This window comes from Mirounga leonina, unplaced genomic scaffold, assembly GCF_011800145.1.
Source record: "Mirounga leonina isolate KUSES-001 unplaced genomic scaffold, KU_Mleo_1.0 Mir_153, whole genome shotgun sequence".
Classification (NCBI taxonomy): domain Eukaryota; kingdom Metazoa; phylum Chordata; class Mammalia; order Carnivora; family Phocidae; genus Mirounga; species Mirounga leonina.
The window spans coordinates 13,447,803-13,467,950 of NW_023270387.1; the positions used below are offsets into that span (position 1 = coordinate 13,447,803).

General features: G+C 45.2%; 1 protein-coding gene and 2 pseudogenes across 1 annotated transcript in view; all 3 read left to right on the forward strand.

Annotated features, from left to right (window-relative positions):
* The first annotated feature begins 219 nt into the window (after window positions 1-219).
* Window positions 220-458, forward strand: LOC118013070 (annotated as a pseudogene).
* Window positions 459-625: 167 nt separating this feature from the next.
* On the forward strand, window positions 626-1,470 carry LOC118013482 (annotated as a pseudogene).
* A 4,316-nt stretch (window positions 1,471-5,786) lies between these two features.
* The window catches only part of CEP164 (centrosomal protein 164), a 63,571-nt gene continuing 49,209 nt past the window's right edge, over window positions 5,787-20,148 (forward strand). Inside the window, exons 1-3 of the mRNA XM_035009027.1 lie at window positions 5,787-5,889; window positions 11,167-11,284; window positions 15,600-15,711. Coding sequence (XP_034864918.1) covers window positions 11,203-11,284; window positions 15,600-15,711 — 194 coding nt within the window. The 5' untranslated portion in view covers window positions 5,787-5,889; window positions 11,167-11,202. The remainder of the gene's footprint in view (window positions 5,890-11,166; window positions 11,285-15,599; window positions 15,712-20,148) is intronic.

Consider the following 20,148-nt stretch of genomic DNA (forward strand, 5'->3'; position numbering starts at 1 on the left):
CCAGCTTGGGGCTTGAACTGATGACCCTGAGATCAAGAATCCCATGCTCCACTGCTGAGCCAGCTAGGCACCCCTCCCACAGAGTTTAGGTCAGCCTAGCTAATTGAGTAGGATGAGAACATGAAACAAGTGCTATAAATACTAGAAAGCAAGCAGAGTGGAGTGAGTGGTCGCCAGAGATGCCTGACGTTCTGTTCTGAGGTGCGGCCAAGGAGAGCGATGGAGCCGGCCAGAGACTGCTTACACCCGAGACGGATACAGAACAGCACGTACCAGAGGTGGAAGTCTAAGTCAGATGTAGAAGGACAGCCTCGCTGAGCCACCAAGAGTGTCAGTCGTACCCAAGGCGATGTCAGCAGCAGCAAGTACCTGGGGAGGATTTCCAGGTGCAACCGAGACAGGCATTCTTAGCTGAGACACCAAGAGGTGGTGAAAGCAGGATTGGAATATCCAGGTAGCTGATTTCCAAGTAAAAAACCAGGCTCCATCTACCATTTGAAGCTTCTGCCCCAAGTTTGCACTGTTGGTAAGAGAATCTGCATCATACCTTTATCTGGACCCTTCCCTCAGGTCTTAAGGATCCTGAAACCTTGCTGCAGACCTTGGATTTGGTGGAACAGCAACCATGACTGTGGGAAAGAACAGCGAGATGCTGCAGCACATTGACTATAGAATGAGAGGTATCCTGCAAAATGGCCAAATCTTCATTGCCAAGATTTTTTTTTTTTTTAAGTAATTTCTGCAGCCAACCTGGGGCTTGAACTTCCAACCCTGAGATCAGGAGTCACAAGCTCTACCAACCAAGCCACTGGCACATTCATTGGCACCTTTAAGGCTTTCGCCAAGCATATGAACTTGATCCTCTGTGATTGTGATGAATCCAGGAAGTCCAAGCACAAGAATCTGAAGCAGCCAGACAGGGAAGAAAAGCGGGTTTGGGGTCTGGTGTGGCTACATGGGGAGAACGTGGTTTCCATGACTGTGGGGGCACCACCCCCCAAAGATACTGGCATTGCTCGGATACCACTTGTTGGAGCTGCAGGAGGCCCTGGGGCGCCAGCGGCTGTTCCAACTCCCCAGGCTCCTGTTGGGTTAGCAGGCCCTGTCCGAGGGGTTGGGGGGCTGCAGGGAAGAGGTGCTAGAGCAGCTGCGCAGTTGTGGCTCCCGCCAGCAATGCTGGAGCCCCAACTCAATACCCGTCTAGATGGGGGACCCCACCCGCTTCTGAGAGCCGAGCAACACCACCTCCAGACCTTGTGGCCCCTCTACTTGGTATGAGACCGCCCATGGGCCCACCAGTTGGGTTCCCCATGCTCGAAGGATGCCCCGCTCAAGGCACGCCCCCTTCAGGAACGAGACCCTCTCCACCAGGAATTAGAGGTCCACTCCCCCCCAGGAACGCATCCACCAAGACCCAAGGATACTGTCAATCCTTCTAAGTCACATTTTCCCCTGCAGTGTGTCTTGTAAAACTGTGTAGAGTGTCTGTGAGATTTTTGTTCCCTCTTTGCGGCATTAATATTAGATAATAAATGCATGGAGCAATTACAAAATCTATCAGAAAGCAAAGGAATGCTTACTTGCAGATATGATATGAGTAGAAAATCTTAACCCACAAGGTGATTAGACACAAGTTTAAAAATAAAAATCGATTTTAAAAAATCAATAGATCAATGTATGCATGGAAATTCTGTATATGATGAAGATGACATTGATGCTACTCAGACATAAAAAAAAAAAAGAAATCTTGCCATTTGTAACGATGTGGATGGAACTAGAGGGTATGATGCTAAGCAAAATAAGTCAATCAGAGAAAGACCGTTATCATATGATCTCACTGATATGTGGAATTTAAGAAACAAAACAGAGGATCATAGGGGAAGAGAGGAAAAAATTAAACAAGACAAAATCAGAGAGGGAGACAACACCAAGAGACTTTTTTTTTAAAGATTTTATTTTATTTATTAGAGAGAGAGCATAAGCAGGGGGGTTGCAGGCAGAGGGAGAGGGAGAAGCAGGCTCCTGACTGAGCAGGGAACCTGACTCGGGGCTTGATCCCAGGACCCGGGGATCATGACCCGAGCCTAAGGCAGACACTTAACCCACTGAGTCACCCAGGCGCCCCCTAAGAGACTCTTAATCATAGGAAACAAACAGGGATGCTGGACGGGAGAGAGGTGGGGGGATGGAGGTAACTGGGTGATGGACATTAAGGAGGGCACATGATGTAATGAGCACTGGGTATTATATAAAAAAATAAAATAGAAAAATAAAATAAAAAAATAAAAAGTACTTAGATCATACAAAAAAAAGATGACATTCATATCAAAAAGAAATTGATATATCTTTCAATAACTGTTTTTGGGACAATTGGCTATCCATTTGGAAGGAAAGAAAACGAAATCTCTATCTCACGTAAAAATAAATTTCAGATAGATCAAAGGGTTTAACATGAAAAATAAAACTACAGAAAAAATAGAGGACTATTTAATATTCTTAGTTAAAGAAGGTCTCTCTAACAAAACTCAGAGTTCTTGTTTTTTTTTAATGGGCAGGTTTGACTACTTGAATTTTTAAAACTTCTGTAGAATCACTTCTGGTATTCCAAGTCTGGTTCTTCCACTCAGAACCTGGGAGACCCCAGGCTAGTTCCTTATCCTTTGTAGGTCTCAATTTGTAAAATGGGGATAACAGTAGTACATACCTTGTAATGTAAGATTTAAATGAGGTAATCCATATAAAGCACTTAGAATGGTGTCTGGCATACTGTAAATGCTCAGTAAATTTTAGCTATTAGTGTTATTATCACTACAACATTTACAAAATGAAAAATGACATTTACAAAGTTAAAAGATAAGTCACAGAGTAGGAGACATTCCTATTATGGAGACATTCATATAATAAAGAGACAAAGGGTTAATGTCTATAGTATACAAAGAGCATCTACAAGTCAATAAAATCCCAACCAACGTGGCTGAAACATGAACAAAGAATGTGAATCGATAATTAATAGAAAAAATTCAAATGGCCAAGAAACATTTGGGAAAAAGTTCAACTTCATTAATAGTGAAAGAATGCAGTCACAACAACATTTAGATACCATTATTGATTGATTGATTGATTGATTGTCTCTCACACCGGAAATTTTTGGTGTTGGTGAAAGTGTTGGTTGGGCTAAAATTGTTCCGTTTTTAGAGAGAAATTTGGCAATGTCTATTAAAACGTAAAAAATGTAAACTCTTTGAGCAATGTCACTTCTAAGATCCTATCCAATGAATACAATGTATTCAGCATGTACTTAATACCGACACTTTGGAAACAAAATGAATGATTACCTGTAGGGGAAGGAGACATTCATTTAATGGAATCCTACTTCACCATTATAAAGAATGGAGTAACTCATTATGAACTCACCTTGAAAGACATTAAGTGAAAAACACATTGTAGAACAATATGTACATTATGATCTCATTTCTGCAAAAATTAAAAAAGATGCACGTGTGCATATATATGCATGCATATAAATTTACATTTGCATAAACATTAAAAAGTCTGGAAGATAGAAACCAAAATGTCAACAGTGGTTTCTTCTGAAGTGTGAAATTCCTTCCTTCAATTGGTTTATTTATTCATTCAGCAAGTGTGTATCGAAAACCTACTACATGCTAAGCATTGTTTTAGGCACTGTGGATATAGCAACAAATAAAATGGACAAAATTCCTCTCCTCATGCAATTCACATCTTCCATAGGGAGACAGATAGTAAAATAAATAAATAAATAAATAAAATATATAGTGTGTCAAATGGTGATATACACTATGGGGGAAAATAAAGCAGAGAAGAGAGGTAGAAGGGCAGTTTCCAATTTTAAATATGGTGGATTGAAAGAGTAGAGGGAGGATTTCACATCTTTATATCCTTAAAAAATTGTAGGGTTAACAAGGGTTTTTCTTTCTTATTATGTGGGTGATTTTCTGTATGTTACAAGTAAACAGTATGAAAAGAGAAGAAAAAGTTCTAACAGTGTAATTTCTGACTTGGGGGTATGGCATAAATTTTGGGACCTATTTTGTTTTCTTCCTCCCACATATTTGAGTGCAGAAGCTAACCTACAATGGATAAAATTCTCTGTCTTCCTCACTCATTGGGTATATTACTGGCATATCAATTGGTGTGTCATTTTTGTTATTTTCCCCCAAAGATTTGCTTTTTTTTTTTGATTTGCTTTCTTGATTGTGTTTACCTAAGAGCATTTTATAAATTGGTTTGCATTTCAAAGAACAAACCTATAGGGCAACCTGATAAAATGCAAATTGTTTATCTGTGTGGGGTAATCCCACTAATCCCTTGGTGACCCTGATTTTATTAGCTCTCCCCATGAGATAGAAAGGGACCCATGTTAAGGAATAAAAGTTAAGAATTTTGATGGCAATTAAAGTCAACTGGATTGATTACAAGTTCTGGGACATAGAGACCAAATCTACCAATAGTTTTTTTGGGTCATGTTTTGTATAAGGTCTGTGGTGGATGAGGGGGTGAGCCCTCAGAGTCCTATCCTAGTCGGTCCCTCTTGCCCCTCAGGGAGACTTTTAAGGAGTGTGGAGAGGAAGGGGGGCAATGATTTGTCATCTGCCGGCAGAATAAAGGAAGTAGAAGCAGAGCTGCCACAGAAAGAGCTGAAGTTAAACAAGAAGAATACATTCTGGATGTCTGACTTGGGATCTACAGGGACAACGACCTGAGTTCCGCATTCTGGGACCAGGCCTAGTGGTTTTAGGAGTTGGTAGGAGTTGGTAGGAGCCAGATCCATTTCCACAACAGAACTGTCAGGATCTGCTCTAGGTGCTTCATTCTCTCCAACTGGAAAGTTCACTTTTCTGCCCCCCCAGTTTCCCATTGGTGTAATGGCCCTCTTAACTTCTTTGCCCCCATTAACTTCTCTAGGAGATTATGGACACTTGAGGGAAAAGATTTGCCCTCCACCTAAGCAAACTTAAGCTCTTTGGGATTATATTAATAGCAACCCTTTTGCCAGAAAGAGCTGTGCAGGGGGCTACACATTGTGCCACTTTCTTCTTCTTCAGAATTTAAGTCATCTCTACACCCAGCGTGGGGCCCCAACTCACGACTCCAAAATCAAGAGTCGCAGGCACTCCCCACCCCCACCCCCACCCCCACCCAGCCAGGAACCCCTGTCACTTTTTTCTTCCTAAACACACTCTTTGAAATACTTACGAGAGATGTTATCATCCCCAATGTTGCAGACATTCAAACTGAGCCCTGCGCTCTGGGTGAAAAGGTAAATAACGGAAACCACAGCTCTTAAATCCTGGTTAAGGGCTCACCGATTTCATCTGAGCACAGGGAAGCGTTTTCTGCGGCGGTGGGGGAGGTGGTCTCCCCTTACCTGTTTATTAGAGACTCAACTGGTTACTGATGATCAGTGTCTTATTCACCTGATATTAATCACACTACTTAAACAATGATGACGAATAGATTGCCTTAATTAATTCGCGTTACCATAAATACTGTGAATGACTCTTTCCTGCCGGAGGAAGAAATTCCTCTCCTAACAACTTCAGAGCTCTCTTACGACCCCCCAACTAACTTGGACTACAACTCCCATCGTGCAACGGGAAACGTGCATAATTTCTCCGTGACCCGACGGGACCTATAGCCAATCCAGTGCCAAGGTCCTCGTTCAGCGACCTATTGGCTCCGTGTAGAGGCGGGACTCTCAGTTGCTAGGTTGGTACCCTTTCCGGAAGTGGTTGTTGGCCCCTTCAGGGCAACACCCCGGCGTCCCTGGAAGCGGGGAGCCGGGGTGGTGCTGGGGAAGCCGCGCAGAGCCGGGAGCGGTGGCCCAGTGCTTCCCGGGGCGGGGGACAGGTGAGGACCTCCTCCAGGGAGGGGTCGGGTGGCGGGGGAAGGAGGGAAGCGGGAGAGTTGGGACACACTCGTGTGTCCGCGAGCGGGAGGAGCACGAGTGTGGGCGGGAACTGGAGGGGGAGGTTGGGAAGGAGCGGCCGGACTAGGGTGCATCCATCCTGAGTCTTTCCGAGTGGCGGAAGGGGCGCTGGGCTGGGCTGGGGTGCCGGCGGGGAGCGAGCGGCGCCCCCGAGCGCCAGTGACAGCGTGTGAGCTTGCTGGGGCGCCCGTTTACTTGTCCTGTCCGTGGTTGGAGTGTGAGGCCCGGCCTCCGAGCCTCGCTCCAATACCCCTCTCGTGGGGAGGCTTCCCGCGTGCCCGAATCCAGGGCTAGCCCGACCTTTTGCAGTCTTTGGGTCAGCTGGGGAAGTCAGGAAGTTTTGGAGGTTTGTTTTTCCCTTCCTTTCCTTGTACTGATTTAAAAAATCTACCTCCTCCACCTGGAATGGCAGCCTTCACTTGGCTTCCATGACTCCTCGCTCCCGGGTCTCCTAACTCTTTGCAGGCCTGTCTTTTCTGCTCACCATAGGCCGCAACTGGGTGATTTCCCCCGCAAGTTCAGTGACCGTCTATTTAACTACGGTGAGCTCGTCACACCCCTTTCCTGAGCTCAGACCTGCTTACTGATCATGTCCAGCTGCATGCCTCCCCCACCATCCTAGCCCCCCGGATCTGTGCCTCCTCTTGTAGTTCCTGTGTCAGTGAAGGACTTCACCGTTCACTCAGCCAGGTCTGCACCTGGAATTCATTCATAAGATACACGCAGCAAACATTTGCTGGGCATTTCTCAAATTCTAGGGAGTGTGCTAGGTGGGGCTATTGGGCAAGGCATAGAAGCCAACAGATAATCCCATACTGGTCTAAGTGCCCCTGATTTCCCTCCTCCCTGTTCTTCACTTGCTGCAGACTTCAAGTCCTGTTATTCTGCCTCCTAATACCCTAAGCATCTGGTCTTTCCTTTCTTTCTCACAGCCACCGGCTTAGTTCATAATTTCTTGCCTGTGCTTTCAGGAAAGCTTCCTAAGTGGTTGCTCTGCTTCTGTCCTTGCCCTCCTGAAATTAATTAGTTCTTAGACAGCTGTCAGAATATCTTGCTAAACTGCAGATCTGATCATGCCAATCTCCTTTGTGAAATCCTGTGCTGGCTCCTCATCACACACAGGATACAACCTAAGTCCTCCCAAGCCCTTTATAGTGTGCCCTGGCCTTCCACAGTAGATCTCTCTCCTGCCGCTTCTCCCATTGCGCCTTGCGTTCTGGTCGGGTCAGAGTGCTTAAGACCTCAGGCTTTGGGGTCAGAGAGACGTGGGGGCAGCATGCATGTTATGCTGTGCCCTTTGCTATCTGTGAAGCCTTGGGCAAGTTGTTCTTTTTTATTTAACCTTGCTGAGCCTCACTTTCCTTATTTGAAAAACGAGGAGAATATTTTCTACCTCTTGGAGAGGACGAGGTGAGATGATGTATATATAGCATTAGTACGGTTCTTGGAACATAGGAAGTGTTCAATGAATATAAACTTTTGTTGTCATAATGAATTCTCTGTGCCCACAGTGTTCTTCCTGCCTCTTTGCCTTTGTGCATGCTGTTTCTTCTGCCTTCTATTCCCTTATCCTGGTGAGCTCCTGCTTATTCTTGAAGAGCCCTCTCATTGGTCCTTTACTCTGATGCTTTCCCTGATCTTCCAAAATAAGGTTAGTCATCCCTACCTTGGTTTCCTGTTGTACCTCCTGTTACTTAAGGTGCTTCACACATTTTACAACCACGTCTTTATGTGTTTGGCTTCTTAACGAGGCTCAGCTGGAGTTCAGGACCTTGTGTAATCGGGCTTGTAGCCCTAACAGCACAGTGCCAGCCCATGGTAGGTGTTCAATAAGTGGTCACTGAACGTTGGAAAGGCCTTCACTTACATTCCCTGGTACTCGATCTGTCCCCTGGAACAAGGTAGAATAGGGCTTTCAAATATGTAAATAGTTACAGTAATAACAACTCACATTTATTGAGAGCTTACTATGTTTTAAGTATTTTACATGTATTGAATAATTTATTTTTATTATTTTTTTAAAGATTTTTTTATTTATTTGATAGAGACACAGCGAGAGAGGGAACACAAGCAGGGGGAGTGGGAGAGGGAGAAGCAGGCTTCCCGCGGAGCAGGGAGCCTGATGTGGGGCTCGATCCCAGGACCCTGGGATCATGACCTGAGGCGAAGGCAGATGCTTAACGACTGAGCCACCCAGGCGCCCCTTATTTTTATTTTTTTAAAGATTTATTTTTTCTAGAGAGAGAGCCGGTGCAAGAGTGAGTGTGAGTGGGGGAGGGGCAGAGGGAGAGAGAAAATCTCAAGCAGACTCCCAGCTGAGTGTGGAGCCAGACATGGGGCTCGATCTCATGACCCTGAGATCATGACCTGAGCCGAAATCAAGAGTCAGAGGCCTAACTGATTGAGCCACCCAGGTGTCCCCCATGTATGGAATAATTTGATTCTCACAACCCTTTGGGATAGACCTTGTTATCTCCATTTTACAGATGAGAAAACTGAGACAGCTTGCCCTGCTTGTAAGTGGCAGAGCTGGGATTCAGAGCCAAGAATGTTCCCAGACCCATGCTCAGTTACCACTACATAATCACCTCTCGTGTCTCCCGCCTTCTCCCCAGTGCCTTCTTCAGTAAGTCTTTTCTCTGCTGCACTTTCTCTGTAACTGTTCCAGCAGAGTGGAAGAAATGCAGACACAGGGAACTCTCATTATGCATATGTGTGTGTAAGTATGCTCTGTTCGCTTGCAGGTGTTTTTATTCCTCATCGCATCTCTAGTGCCAGCAAGAAGTAAACTTAGTAGGTGCTCAGTAAATATTCTCGAGTGAATAAACGATCTCTAGTGGCCATTAAAGGCATAGGACTTCTCTTCCCGCTACCTTCCTCATCCTACAGTTCCTGTCCTTTTGCTCCTGCCCTTACCCACATCCTTTCTTAAGGCAGACAAGGCAAAGAAAGGAGGTAGAATATAGCCCACCCACATCTTAATTTTTTTCTGATGGAAGATTTGTTTGATGTTGGAATGATCCATGAATTTAGGTTTTCCTGGTTTTTCCTGACCTTTAAATATAGCTAAATAGGTATTCTGCCACAAAGAGATTTACTTGCCCCATGCTTTCCCGAGATGGGATATGTCTAGGGATATGTGACATCTCTCAAATGTGGGATTTCTCAAATGATCTGAGATGGCTGATACAGTGCCTTGTAATAGATCACTGCCCTGTTGGATTGAATGATGGCTAGCCTGATGTCCCCAGAGATCCTTTCCCTTTCCCTCTCCTCCCTAACTCAGAGAATTCAAGATTCCGGTGGCTCCTTAAGCCACATCAACCACCTTGGTTTCTGGTACCTTTCTGCCCTGCTTTTCCAGAGTCGGTGACCCCAGTTCTCTCTGACTGTGTGTGGAGGGAACGTTAGTTCTGCAGGGTGTTATGGGTTCTTCGGGTAGGAAGCAGATCTCCACTTGGGTTGATGTACTGCAGAGGAGAACGCTTCTTCCATTAGCTTGTCTTCCTGAGGCACGAAGTTAGTGCTTGGAGGTGTCACAGTGGGAATGAGAGGGGGGCAGAGCCTGACTCCCTTGGCTGCAGTGGGCTGACACAGGCAGCCATCTCTCATGAGTCCTAAGGCAAGATACCTTCCTTGCTCATCTGTCAGCTGTCAGGGTACAGAGAGGACCATAGTAATGGTCCCTCCTATATCCTGTGCTGTTTATCAGGGGTCCCTCTCTAGGGGTCTGGGGACAGATTCAGAGCCACCAGATCGGGCCATGAGCACTCATTAGAGGATGCATCCTGACCTTTTGGATGACGGGGTCTTTCTGCTCCCTTGCCCCACTATAAGAGGGCTGTGTTGTGTTCGCTGCTCCCGGTGGAACAGTGTCAGCTTCTGAAGAGGTCAGGCCCTGCTTCTCTAGGTTCCTGTCGGTCACATCAGGATGGCGACAGCACTCCTAGCAGCATCACAGCCACTTTACAGGGTGACTTGTCTCTGCATCATCGGGAGCTTCAGTGTGGGAGCTGCCATAGGGAAGAGTTGTGACCCGGGGTCCTGAGGTAGTTATAGGAGGAGGGATTGGAAGGGAGGAGCAATTCTAGAACAGGGCCAGCTTGTCAGTTGAACAATTCGACGCTGTCCCATCCCTGGAGCTACAAACCTTGGTTTCCAATTGGAAACTTTCCACCCCCATCCTCCTTCCTGGTCCTGTTAAACCTGCCATTGCGGCATCTGTCCCTTCTGCCTTCTCTCTGCTTCTGCCCTCGTTTAAGGCCTCGTCGTCTTTCCCCTGGATGGCGGCCTCCTCCGTGGTTTTCCCGACACCAGTCTCATTCCCCCGGTTCTGCCATGCCCCTCCTGCCAGCCTTCTCATCCTAGAAAAAGGCCACTCTGTGCCACTTTCTTTCACCAAAGCCCTCAGTGGCTCCCCTCTGCCACAGGGGAGAGGCGAGGCTCTTTCGCATGGTCTGCACGGCTCTCTGCCGCGACCTGGCTTTCCACCCCAGCCCCTGCTATGCCTGCTGGTGTCCAGCACTCCAGAACCGCTTGTCTGCACCCGACGCCCCCTTGCCTAGAACACCTCCACTTACACGACTCTTGACTGCCTCTGGTCCTCAGCCCCTTGAAAAAGCCTGCCTTCCTCCCTTCAGCGGGAATGTTCCTTCTCTCTCAGTACCTCCAGAGCAAGATGGTTTTATTCCCCTTCTGCCTTCCACTGTTCAAGTTGTGTTTGCTACTTCCACTAGATCGTAAGCTCCCTGAGGGCATTGCTGAATGCAAATAGGGATGTGTGTTGAGACAGTGTGACTGCACTGGGATACATTGGTATATGGGGGGGAGGGGCTGTTGCTAGTTCCTTTGGTGTTTCACTAGGGTTTTCTAGCAGGGGGTCCTATACTGTGAATTATTTCTCCTGTGTTGGGGGGGGGGTATGAAGTCAAACTCTTGAGAGGGCTGGGTTTCCAGATCTTTTGTGACCCACCGAGTGTTCAGCAAGTCTTTGGGAGGTGTGTCTCAAGGAACTTTCCCAGGTGCAGAGCCTAGAAGGCCTGAGTTCTGAGCTGTTGGTCCCACCCGTCACTGTCCCTGGAGTTGGAAAATCCCCGGCTGAGTTGGCTTGCATGGTCTGGTCTGATCCAGGTGCTCCATGACGCAGCTCCAGTTTTTCCCCTTTTAAGCTGGGTCACTGATGTTCTCTTTGGGTGCAGGTCTTTGGGACCTAGGTGTTCGAGCCCAGACCAATCATGGCGGGAAGACCCATCCGCATAGGAGACCAGCTGGTTCTGGAGGAAGACTATGATGAGACCTACATCCCCAGTGAGCAAGGTAAGAGGTCTGGGGTGCTCTGTAATAGTTCTTCGAGCGCAGGAATTATCTCTGATTGAGCTTTGTCCTTCTAATACGAAGTACGCTATGTGTGCAGGGCCTCTCCGTATATTTGGTTAGATCAGGGGTTGGAATACTGTAGTTCATGGACCTAACCTGGCCTGTTGCCTTCTTGTAAATAAAGTTTTATTAGAAAATAGCCATGCTTATTTGCTTATGTATTGTCTGTGGCTGCTTTCATGGCACAAGGGCAGTGTTGAGTGGTTGTGACAGAGCCATGTCACCCACGAAGCCTAAAATATTTACTGTCTGGCCCTTTACAGAAAAAGTTTGCTGACCTTGGGTTGGATCAGGGATTAATTTAATTAAATTTTTAAATTTTTGTTTATTTATTAGAGAGAGAACGAGCAGGGGGAGAGGAAGAAGCTGAGTCCCCCTGAGCAAGTAGGCTGGTGTGGGGCTCTATCCCAGGACCCTGGGATCATGACCTGAGCCAAAGGCAGATACTTGATCGACTGAGCCACACAGGCGCCCTGATCAATGATTAATTTTAAATGAAAATATAGGGGTGCCTGGTTGACTCAGTCGGTAGAGCATGCGACTCTTGATCTCGGGGTTGTGAGTTCGAGCCCTACATTGGGCGTAGAGATTACTTAAAAATAAAACCTTAAAATAAATAAATAAATGAATGAATGAGTAAATAAATGAATAAGTAAATATTTTAAAAAAGAAGTCCATCTTAAAAAATAAATGAAAACATAATAGGGGATACCATGAAATACAGCGTGTCCTGAAGCCAAGGGGGACCCAATTTCTTAAGAAGAAAACTAAAGCAGTGTTTTGTTTTTAACAGCAATAATAACAGAATTTACTGACTGCTCCTCTGTGCCAGTCTCTGTGCTAAGAACTTTACATGTATTTCCTTTGCTTTTTTAAGTTTTTTTTTTTTTTTTTTTTAACTTATTTAAGTGATCTCTATACCCCACGTGGGGCTTGAACTCACAACCCTGAGATCAGGAGTCGCATGCTTTTCCAGCTGAGCCAGCCAAGAGCCCTACGTGTACTTCCTTTTCAACCCTCGCAGCAGCTCCATCAGTTAGGTAGTGTTATCATTCCCATTTTACAGATGAGGAAATGAGGCACAGGAAGGTGAACTAACTTCCCTTCAGGCACAGGTCTGCTGAGCGGTGCAGCCGGGACCCGCAGCCAGCTGTCCTCAGGAAAGGGCCCGCATGTTAGCCTTCCTGTTTATGCTGTAGAGCATAAACACCAGAGTGTTTGCACCAGAGTGTTCTTACAGTGTAAAGCAGATCATATTAGGGCTCTGCTTTTAGTAATATTCTATTATATTTAGTATAGCCACTTGCCACAGGCCCTTTGCATCTGGTCTTCTGCCTGAGTGCTCTTTCCTCAGTGCTCTGCATGGCTAGCTCCCTTGTCTCTTACAGGTTTCAGTTGTGTTCCATTCTGAGAGGTTTCCCTTGACTCTTTCCAAAGGAGTGCCCCCTCCACCTTGACGTTCTCTATCTCATACCTCATTTACTTCCTTCATTACCTTTATCAGAAGATTTAATTCTTTGTGTATTTATTGATTTACTTCTTTAATGGTAGTTTCTTCTCCTAGAATATAGACTCCATAAGGGCAGAGACCATTTCTCTTATTCACAGCACATAGGAAGCACTCAAAAAATATTTGTGAGATCTGCGAATAAGTTAGTCTCTGGCAAGCCAAATTCCAGCTGGTCCTTTGAAAAAACGCTTTTTCTTCCCTAGTCCCCAGGTGTGTCAACCTCCACATTCCCCTGAGATGACCCAAACTGGTGATGCCTTTCTGGCCTGGGCTATTGTCATCTGAAGCATCGATGTATTTATTTCATTATTCCTGGGGCCTCTGGTGACGTATTCCAGTGGTTAGTTCATCTATCTTTTTCCCTGTAAGTAAGCTAGCTCTTAGCTCAGTACATACATCTCCCCTGTTCCTCCAGATCTCTGATGAAAGAGCTTTCTAAATGCTTTCCAAAGGAGTATAACGCAAGTCTCAGAGTCCATTCATACATAGCAAAATTGGAAAAGAAACAACTGCCTTCATGTCATAGGAGAGAGCATTCAGAGTGGAGAACAAGGCTGCTCAAGTATCATCCCACTTTCTCAGCGCAGATGTCCCCTGGCCCCATGCAGAAGTCACTGCTTTGTCTCTGCTCCCGTGGCACACAGTGCATATCTCCATTCATGGTTTAGACTCCGTCGTGTGTCAGTAAGGTCCTCAAGGGGCTTCCTCTTCTCTAGTGCAGTCCATGCTAGTTGATTGAGTGATGACCACTTTTGCAGCAAGATTTTGGAAATCTTGGGAGAGCTTGTGTCCCAGTAAGGCTGCCCTCATTCAGGATGGTTCTGGCTGTGGCTGGTGGGCTTCTTCCCCAGGCCCCTGCCACACTGATGTCTTGGTCTTTTTTTTTTTTTAATATTTTATTTATTTATTTGACAGAGAGAGACAGTGAGAGCAGGAACACAAGCAGGGGGAGTGGGAGAGGGAGAAGCAGGCTTCCTGCTGAGCAGGGAGCCCGATGCGGGTCTGGATCCCAGGACCCTGGGATCATGACCTGAGCTGAAGGCAGACGCTTAACGATGGAGCCACCCAGGCGCCCCTGATGTCTTGGTCTTATTGTTTTGCCTTTGTCATCCTTGGCTTCAGATTACATTCTTGGAGTATGGCGATAGCATGCTTTGATTCAGGTGTACCATTTGTAATTTAGGAAGACAAAATTATATATGTTTATTATTTATATTTAGAGACATAACACCTGCTCACTTAAGAAAATTTAGAAAGTAAAGGTGAAGTAGAAAAAAGGTTGTCTAGGAAGAAACTCTGCTTTTCCTTTACTCTCACAGTCAAAATGCTGGCACCAGATGTGTGGGGATTTTCCTGACACCAGCTATAGGTCCTACAGTTCAGTTCAGTTCTGACACTGTCTGCCTGGAGAGAGCATCCGATCCCACAGGCTAAGGGCTCAGTCCCACAAGACTGTCCTTACTTCAGATGTCCATAGCAAGTCCCAGGCTGTCCCTGGTACTTCTTTTTTTTTTTTTTTAACAAGATTTTATTTATTTGACAGATAGTGAGAGTAGGAACACAAAGCAGGGGGAGTGGGAGAGGGAGAAGCAGGCTTTCCGCTGAGCAGGGAGCCTGATGTGGGGCTCGATCCCAGGACCCTGGGATCATGACCTGAGCCGAAGGCAGACGCTTAACGACTGAGCCACCCAGGTGCCCCTGTCCCTGGTACTTCTAACCAACAAGCTAGACACCAGAGTCCCATGCTCCCCTCCTTGGGTTAGATAATTTGCTAGAACAGGCCACAGAACTCAGGGAAACACTTAAAACTTCTATTTGCCAGTTTATTATATAATAAAGGATATCATAACAGATACAGGTGAATAGCCAGATGAAGAGATACTTAGGGTGAGGTCTGAGAGGGTCCCAAGTGCAGGAGCTTCTGTCTCTGTGGACTTGAGATGCGATATCCCTCTGGCACGTGGTTGTGTTCACCAACCCAGAGGCTTTCTGAGTCCCATAGTTTAGAGATTTTTATGGAAGCTTCTTCATCAAGTCATAATTGATCATTAACTCCTTTTCCAGCCCCTCTCCCCACTCCAGAGGATGGGAGTGAGGCTGAAAGTTCCAAGCATCGTCTTCTATTTTTTTTAAGGTTGATTTTATTTATTTATTTATTTATTTATTTATTTATTTATTTATCACAAGCATACGAGCAGGGGGAGGGGCAGAGGGAGAAGTCGGTTCCTTGCTGAGCAGGGCTGACACAGGGCTCAATCCCAGGACCCCATGGATCATGACCTGAGCCCAAGGCAGATGCTTAACTGACTGAGCCACCCAGGTGGGCCCCTCCCCCCTTTTTTCCAAGATTTTATTTTTAAGTAATTTCTACCCCCAGAGTGGGGCTTGAACTCACAACCCCGAGATCAAGAGTTGCATGCTCAACCGGCTAAGCCAGCCAGGTGCCGCTGTAAGTTCCAAGGTTTAATCATGGCTTGGTCTCTTTGGGGACCAGCCCCCATCCAGGAGCCCGCCCAGAGTCACCTCACTGGAAGAAAAGATGCTTCTGTTACTCAGGAAGTTCCAGGGGCTTTCGGAGCTCTGGGTCAGGAACTGGAGTCAAAGGCTAAATAGTAATAGGAACTGGGGGCAGAGACCAACATGTGTATTTCTTATTATTGCACAAGGTTGATTGTGATTTTTTTTCTTGTTTCCATCCACATCCCCAACTTTCTTCCTTTCTCATCGTCCTGCCTCTTCTTGCAGAAATTCTTGAATTCGCCAGAGAGATTGGTATTGATCCCATCAAGGAACCGGAGCTGATGTGGCTGGCGCGGGAGGGCATTGTAGCCCCACTACCTGTGGAGTGGAAGCCCTGGTAAGTTGGCACGCATGCGGCCTGCTGGCTTCACCTCTCACGGGCACAGGGAGCCTGGCACTGGAGGTCAGCTTTCATTTGCCACCTTTCGAAGCCTGTCCTGCATAGAGTTGGGGACAGCAGTTGGGGACAATGGGGGCCATTCCTCCGTTGCGCTGCCTGATGCTTTGGGTCTGAGCTTAGGCCGACTTGCTGGTCCAGGGTCCCAGGAGCTGCTGCCTTGGGTCAGGTCCCACAACACCAGCATCTGTTTTCGACACCCTGGGGAAGTGTCATTGTTATTCTTTGCAGACTGCTACTGAGAGTGACAATATTGAGAGCCCCTCAGCATGTCCACGGTGGATCCTGGTGCTAAGAGGCATTGTAGTGGGGCCACACAGACTGGCAGGGATTCTGTCTCCCTTGGCAAACTGTCCCTGACTTTGAGTCGTGGATTCGTTCATATTTTCAGTTTCGTTCTGAGCTCTCTGGATGGTGGGGAGCGGACTCACTCAGCTTGTCAGGAAACCAGGTTGATGGTGAGGAGGCTAACGGAGTCTCGCAGTTGTTGCCAGCACATCCCCGCCTGAAGACCTCATCCTGTCCCACTCTCGGGGACAGTGATGCGTGTTCTCCGTTCTGCAGGCCTGCTGTGTTCTCCTCCTTGTCACAGGCGCCCCGCATGCCAGCTTGCCTCTTAAAGTGTGTGCTGAGTTTACTTCCTACCGCAGCTGGCCATTTGCCTGCCCTTGTCCCCAGCTAGTGCCCAGGTGTCTTCTGGGGTCTTCCCTTCTGCTGGTCCTGTACAGTTTTGTGAGCAAGGTGTAATTATTCTGTTCTTATCCATACCATTCGATGTGTTGGCCAAGCTTCAAAATGACTGCAACTGTGGCCTTATCATTCCTGCTGAAGAATCGTATGTAATCCTTTTAGCTTCTCCTCCCGTGGCGGGCTCCCTGTTCTCTTGATCTTTTCAGCTGTGTTTCCTTGGATCTCCTCCAGTTTCATGACATCTTTCTTATTAGAAATCCATCAGCACTATGCACAGTATTCCCGGTGCTGAGGATGCACAGTTGTGTTTGTAGGATAAGTTCATAGGATAGTGGTTTCTGTTTTGTTTCCAGTATTGGCCCTGATACCCACATTTGCCTTATCTATTTTTTTCAAAGATTTATTTATTTATTTCAGAGAGAGTGAGAGAGAGTACACGTATGGGGAGGGGCAGAGGGAGAGAATCTTCAAGCGGACTCCATGCCCAGCATGGAGCCTGCCTCGGGGGCTTGATCCCACGACCCATGAGATCATGACCTGAGCCAAAACCAAGAGTCAGACGCTTACCTGACTGAGCCCCTCAGGCGCCCTGACGTTTGTCTCACCGATTAATTTCTATCTTCTCTGTCTTTGTTTTTAAGTTTATACATATGTGTGCTGTTTTGCTTTTGGATCCTTTTTTCTAATGAGAAACCACATGAGAAATATAATCAGTATAGTAATACCTTAATGTACACACACCTATAGCTGCAGTGTTTGTAAAAAGTAAAGTGGTGGGTGGAAGGAAGGAAACCGTCATTGGTTATGGGCCAGCCATGCGCCATGCTTCGTGCCGGCCGCCTTCACGGTCCTGCTAGTGGTGGCCGGCGCTCCCTCAGCCTGTGAGGGAGCATGAACTCTTCCGCAATTTTTAAAATACCATAAGTCATTAAAATTTAATGGAACATGCCATCTTCTACCCTTTCAATTGTAAGAGTAACTACTGTTAATTGGTGAATTCCGTCCTGGCCTTGAAAACACACCCCACCCCACACACATGGTTTTGTTTGTTACACATAAGTATGTCCTATATACATTGTTGCTCTTCTCTGTCATTGTGTGGTCCACCTCAGCCTTTTAACAGCTACACACTTTTCCATATATAGATGTGCCATAGTTTTTAAAAATCCCAATTTATTTAACCACTCTTATATTGAAGGGTGTTTAGATTTTTTTCCAAATTGACCCTATGTGTGGGTCTACTTCTGGTTTCTCTGCTCTCTTCCACTGATCTGTTTGTCTACCTTAACACCAATACTGTAAGTACTGTTTTGATTACTGTAGTTTTACTATGTCTTGAAACCATTTAGGGTAAATCCTCCAGCTTTGTTCTCCATTTTCAGAGTTGTATTGTAGGTCCTCTGCATTTCCATATGAATTTTAGAATCAGCTTGTCATTTTCTACCAAAAAAAAAAATCCTGTTAAGATTTTGATTGGAATTGCACCGAATCTATAAATCAATTTAGGGAGAATTGACCTCTAAAATTATATGGAGTCTTTCAACCCCTGAGCAGAGTCTGTCTCCATTTATTTAGGTGGTTCTTTAAGAAATGTTTTATAGTTTTTAGTGTACATGTCTTGCCCATATTTTGTTAGATTTATTCCTAAGTAGTGCGTATTTTTGATGTTTCTGTAAATGGTATATTTTAAAATTTCAGTTTCCTATTGCTTTTATATAGAAATAAAATTGGTTTTTGTATATTGATATTGTAGCTGGCAGCCTTGCTAAACTCACACGTGTCAGTTCTTTTTTTTAAGGTTTATTTATTTAAAAAAAAAAAAGAAAAAAGTTATTTTATTTGAGAGAGAGAGAGAGAGTGCTCTTGGGTGCACAGGTGAGCTGGGGGAGTGGGGGGAGGGAGAGGGAGAAGGAAAGAATAGACTCCCCGGTGAGCATGGAGCCCAAAGTGGGGGTGGGGGTGGGGGGTTTAATCCCATGACCCCAAGATCATGACCTGAGCCAAAATCAAGAGTCTGACGCTCAACCGACTGAGCCACCCAGGTGCCCCATGTATGTCATTTCTAATATTTTTGTAGATTACATAGGATTTCCTACATACGTGATCACGTCTTTTGTGAAAAAGCCATTTTTACTTCTTCCTTTCCAATCTGGATGCCTTTTATTTTTATTTCTTTCCTTACTGCACTGACTAGAACCTCCAATAATAGAAGTGGTGACAATGGACATTTTTGCTTTGTTCCTGATCTTAAGGGATTGAGTATGATGTTAGCTGTAGGTTTTTGTAAATGTCCTTTGTCAGGGTGAGGAAGTTCCCTTCTATTCCTGCCTTACTAAGAGTCTAAATCAGAAAGGAAATTGGATTTTACCAAATGTTTTTTCTGCATCTATTGATAGGATCCTGTGGGTTTTTTCTATTTCGGTCTTAATATGGTTAATGATATTGATTGATTTTCAAATGTTAAACTGACCTTACATTCCTGGGATAAAGTCCACCTGGTCATGATCATATACTATCAGATTTGATTTTCTAAAATTTTGTTAAGTATCTTTGTTCTAAAATAATAGTTTTTGTTTTTTTTTTAAAGAAAGATTTTATTTATTCATTTGAGAGAGAGACAGAGAGAGAGAGAACATGAGCAGAGGGAGTGGCAGGCAGAGGGAGAAGCAGGCTCCCTGCCGAGCCAAGAGCCCGATGCGGGGCCTGATCCCAGGACCCCAGGATCATGACCTGAGCCAAAGGCAGACGCTCAACCATCTGAGCCACCCAGATGCCCCCTAAAATAATAGTTTGAAGGGGATGAGGTAGGTAGAGTTTGGGTATTTTTTTTATTACCGATTACCAATTTTATTTATTCATTTTTTGTTACAAGTTGAGACCTCTTTTCTGGCTCAGAAAGTGATTCTGTTTATGTAAATGTTCTAGGCGTTCTCGATAAGAATGTAGTATCTCATTTTCCAACATAGGGTTCTATAAATACCCATTATATCAAGCATGCTAGGTATGTTTATGTCTTCCTGTATCCCTAGGCACTTTTGTCTGGTCTCAATCTGAGTAATAGTTTAGTTGAGTACAGAATTGTCTGTTGAATTTGACCAGCCCTTGGCCAATATTATGTACCATGATCTTCTGGTTTTCCTTGATAAGACCTATTTTCTTAGTCTCATTTGTTGTTCCTTTGTGGGTAGTAAATCTTTCCCCCCTCTGGTTGTTTTTATAATTTTATTTTTATCTTTGGAGTCCTGTAATGTCACTGCAGTGTATCAGGTATGTATTTATTTTTTTTCCCTCAGTTTAGGATTTGGGTGCTTTCTTTCTTTGAGGACTCCTGTCTCTCTTCATCCCCCTTTCCTCCCCTAATTTAATGATTCTTCAAATTCCCACAAGTTCTCTTATGTTCTTTTCAGTATGTCTGGTTTTTGTTTTTTGTTTTTTTTTTTTTAGAGTTCTGTTCTTTCATTATGGATTCTACTCTTTTTATCCCTACAGTAATTTTAGATGTAGTTAATTTTAGTCTTCTTTTGATTATTCTGCTATGCCAAGTTTACTAATGCTTCTCTTCACTGGTGCTGATTCCCTTTTACCGTGAACTGTCTTCCCATGGGGCTTGTTAATTATTTATTGTGAGTTTTGTGAATCCATCTTCTATAGAGTTATTTTCTGTGTTTTATTCCTAGGTTGTTGAGT